Here is a 4270-nt window from a genome sequence, read left to right as displayed (position 1 = left end):
CACGCCGTGAAGAAAATTTTTTTTTTTGAATATTTTAATGCAAAAAAAAAAAAATAAAATAAAAATTGCACGGTCGTGCAAAGCACGACGCGTGCGATTTTGTTTTGCTCCAAAAATCCATCAGAACAAACACTGTGTATTATTTTGACGTGCCATGTGTGGCACGTCAAAAGCTTTTGACGTGCCACACATGGCACGGCAAAAGCTTCAAATTAATACACAGTATGCTTTCTTCGTATGTCTCTATAAATACCACTTCAAAAGTCCATCAGAACACACACTATCACAACCAAATTAATTAACTTCCATTTTGCAGGCATGGCAGGACTGACACCCTCTCTAGTATTCACAGTGCGAAGGTGCAAACCAGAACTGGTTGCTCCTGCTAAGCCAACACCACATGAGTTCAAACAACTCTCTGATATTGATGATCAAGAGAGTCTTCGATTTCAAATCCCAATTATACAAATCTACCGATACAATCCCTCTATGCATGGGAAAGACCCTGTCAAAGTCATCAGAGAGGCACTTGCGCAAACGCTAGTGTTTTACTACCCCTTTGCCGGCAGGCTCAGGGAACGGCCTGGCCGGAAGCTTGTTGTAGAGTGTACCGGCGAGGGTGTCATCTTTATCGAGGCCGATGCTGATGTTACACTTCAGCAGTTTGGTGATGATCTTCAACCCCCATTCCCATGCTTGGAGGAGCTCCTTTTTGATGTTCCCGGCTCTGAAGGGATCCTCAATTGCCCATTACTCCTTATCCAGGTGCATGTTTACTAAATAACTCATCAACTTTTTCTTTTGTTTTTGTTTTTTGTTGTGTTTTTTTCTTTTTTAATCATTTGATGATTATACAAAAAAAAAAAAAAAAAAAAAAGAAAAGAAAGAAAGAGGTTTACTTGGTTGGTGGAATAGACCCTACAATTAACAAGAATTATTACTTTTATATTCTCTTTCTAGGACTTGAGAAATGAAATAGATTTTTTTTTTAAAAAAAATTATTACTATTATTATTATTATTTTTTTTCAAACTAAAAAAAAAAAAATCGCAAAACCTAGAGCCCCTTTTAATTTGGAACCCCTTCCGGATCTTGAATTTCCGTAACTTATGCCTATTTTTCAAGAGTTTTACATTGTGGTTAGAGGTGAAAAGGCAGTTATAATTAATGATTATTGGCTAAAATCGTAATTCGTAAAAAAATCAAGATGAGCATCCAACACTTGAAACAGAAATTCAAACAAGTATACTTCCACCAACACTAGTAGCACTCCCCAAAAAGATCAAGGTAAGCATCCAACACTTGGAACAGACATTCAGACAAGTATACTTCCACCAACACTAGTAGCCTATCTGACTATTGACCATACTTGGAATTCAGAGTAACAAAGACCAAGCAGTAGAGAAACAAAAGATCTGGTATGCAACATATTCTCTGTGCATCCATTCAACATCCAACCTCCAACATGAAACACTTAAACCTACTAAAACTACTAAAACATCTTTTCAATCCGTCAAAAATAAAAAATACACAAAACTTAAATTTATATGAATTGACACTTTACCCTCTTGAGTTGACACATTATCCTCCCAAAACTTAGTTACTTCGGGGGTAAAGTGTCAACTCAAAATACTTCAGGGGGTAAAGTGTATTTCATAGGGTTAAGTGTCAATGTCAGATACTTTGGGAGGTAAAGTGTCACTTTTTAAACATTGAGGTTAAAAGTGCAAATTTGTAGATAGTTCAGAGGAAAAAGTGTATTTTCCCCCGAATACTTATTCTGCATACCAAACAAGCTCTAAGTGCATTGGCACTGTGATTTTTCATACCTGAAGTGTGATTTTAAATTAAATTGTAGAAAATGTATTGTTTGAGAGTTCCTTTTTAAAAAAAAAAAAAAAAATCGCGTTTTCAAATCGCAGGCAAAACAATGCGTTTTTAAAAGAGTACGATTTTAAATACTAAATTGCAATTTTAAATTCAAAATTGTGATTTTACCAAATGTTTAATTACATTTTTAAAATTCACATTTTCAAATTAAAAGTTGTGAAATCACAATCCCAAATGGATAAAAAGAAACTCTTGAAACATTCTAAAGTTCATATACGTAACGTACTTCCCTTACTGCTAGTACTATGTAAACATCTACTTATCCTTTTGTTGTGTTGATTGGCAGGTGACACGCCTCAAGTGTGGTGGATTCATCTTCGCCTTGCGCTTCAACCACACAATGAGCGATGCCGCAGGTATGGTCCAATTCATGACAGCCATGGCCGAGATGGCACATGGTGCACGTGCCCCATCCATCCGGCCTGTGTGGCAGAGACACATTCTCAATGCAAGGGATCCACCGCGCGTGACTTGCATACACCGTGAGTATGAAGAAGTGGCTGATACCAAGGGCACAATCACCCCAGTAGAGAGCATGGTCCACCGTTCCTTCTTTTTCGGTCCCACTGAAGTGTCCGCCCTTCGTAGGTTTGTACCACATCACCTAAGCCAATGCACCAAGTTCGAGGTGCTCACCGCAAGCCTATGGCGTTGTCGTACCATAGCACTCCAACCCGATCGTGATGAGGAGGTACGCATGATATGTATCGTCAATGCACGTGTCAAATTGGACCCTTTGTTACCCACTGGTTATTACGGTAACGGTTTTGCAATCCCGGCGGCGGTAACAACCGCCGGAAAGCTATGTGAGAATCCTTTAGGTTATGCCTTGGAATTGGTGAAGAAGGCCAAAAACAATGTAACGGAAGAGTACATGCGATCGTTAGCTGATTTTATGGTGATCAATAATCGACCCCATTACACTGTAGTTCGATCATACCTGGTGTCAGATGTGACACGTGCCGGGTTCAGAGACGTGGACTTTGGGTGGGGCAAGGCGGCTTATGCTGGGCCAGCCAAAGGTGGGGTCGGGGTTATCCCTGGAGTGGTGAGCTTTTATATAGCTTACAAGAACAGTAAGGGAGAGGATGGGATAGTGCTCCCAATTTGCTTGCCTGCCCCAGCCATGAAAAGATTTGCGGAGGAGTTGGATTACTTGTTGACTAAACAAGCCCATTAGTGGCCACCAAAAATCTGGCCTTATTAGTTATTATATCGTGCCTGTGAACCAAATTTTCTGATGGGTGTTGTAAGATGCATGGGAAAGAGAGACTCATATGGTGAATGTGTCATATCCGCCACTGTGTGTGTATGGTGTGCATTATATATATGTAAACATTTCTATTTTCTGTTGGGTGTTGTAATATGCATGGGAGAGAGAGACTCCTATGGTGAATGTATCATATCTCATATCTGATACTGTGTGTATGGTGTGCATTATATCTCATATCTGATACTGTGGACCCCTTTCACTTGCTTCAAAAAGTGAAAGTCAGGAATAATATATATGTAAAGAGTAAAGAGTTTGATGTCTATTTTTTTTTTTAACTAAAAAAAAAGAAAAAAAAAGCATGTAATAAATTATATATCGGTAAGTATGAGATCATCCACATAAAATGGTAAAACATTAAAGTAAAATTGGCGTTGGAGAAAATTAATGAAAGACACTAGGGTTTCAAGGATCCACCTAACATTATATTATTACATATTTGTGAGACATATAATTATAACTCAACTAGGTAAAAAATAAATTATCATAATCAGAAGATAAAACAATAAAGCACTCGAAAATAAAATAAAATAAATTAAATATGGTTTAATTAAGAATTTGATTTTGATAACATGACATAATTATAAATTCGAATCATAACAAATCAAATAGAATAAGCATTTGATATAAATGAAAATTATTACAAATTAAAATAAATTGTGTTCAATCAACACGTTTAATGAAACAGATGTCACTAGTTCGAATCTTCCTCCCTTTCTTGTGCGAACATATAAAAAAATAAATAAATTTTGTTCTCATGAAACTAATTTCATATTAACATTATTCCTGACATTCTATTATTAATCTATAAAAAATAAGAAAGAGTTTCAAGAACACGTAATAAAAATACTAGACTTCACCTCTAACCCTTGCTAAAAATTTTGCCACTCATAACTATAGGAATAAATTCTATAATTAATGTACCAAATTTTAATGGAAATAAATAAATAAAAACAAAGCAATAAAAGAAATAAATTGTCAATTTAGCTCCTTCCAAAGTCGTTGTCCGCTCCGTTTCTAACGTTTGTGTTTGCCAATGGCCTGGGCTGGTACTGTACCATGCCCTTCCTCAATCCAAAAAAAAAAAAAAAAAAAAAAATCCTTTCACATC

General features: G+C 36.6%; 1 protein-coding gene across 1 annotated transcript; it reads left to right on the top strand.

The window, feature by feature from the left end:
• The first annotated feature begins 296 nt into the window (after nucleotides 1-296).
• LOC132187918 (benzyl alcohol O-benzoyltransferase-like) lies at nucleotides 297-3366 on the top strand. The gene is made up of 2 exons (XM_059602341.1): nucleotides 297-765; nucleotides 2176-3366. Exons 1-2 carry the CDS (start codon nucleotides 319-321, stop codon nucleotides 3067-3069), a joined length of 1341 nt encoding a protein of 446 aa, XP_059458324.1. The 5' UTR covers nucleotides 297-318; the 3' UTR covers nucleotides 3070-3366.
• The last annotated feature ends 904 nt before the right edge of the window (nucleotides 3367-4270 follow it).

Source organism: Corylus avellana, chromosome ca1, assembly GCF_901000735.1.
Source record: "Corylus avellana chromosome ca1, CavTom2PMs-1.0".
Lineage (NCBI taxonomy): Eukaryota > Viridiplantae > Streptophyta > Magnoliopsida > Fagales > Betulaceae > Corylus > Corylus avellana.
Note: the sequence above shows the minus strand (reverse complement) of the source record. Positions and strands in the feature narration are given on the sequence as shown.

Coding starts and splice junctions, on each gene's coding strand:
- LOC132187918 (XM_059602341.1), top strand. CDS start 319: ATGGCAGGACTGACACCCTCTCTAGTATTCACAGTGCGAAGGTGCAAA. Junction 766..2,175: donor GCCCATTACTCCTTATCCAG/GTGCATGTTTAC, acceptor GTTGATTGGCAG/GTGACACGCCTCAAGTGTGG.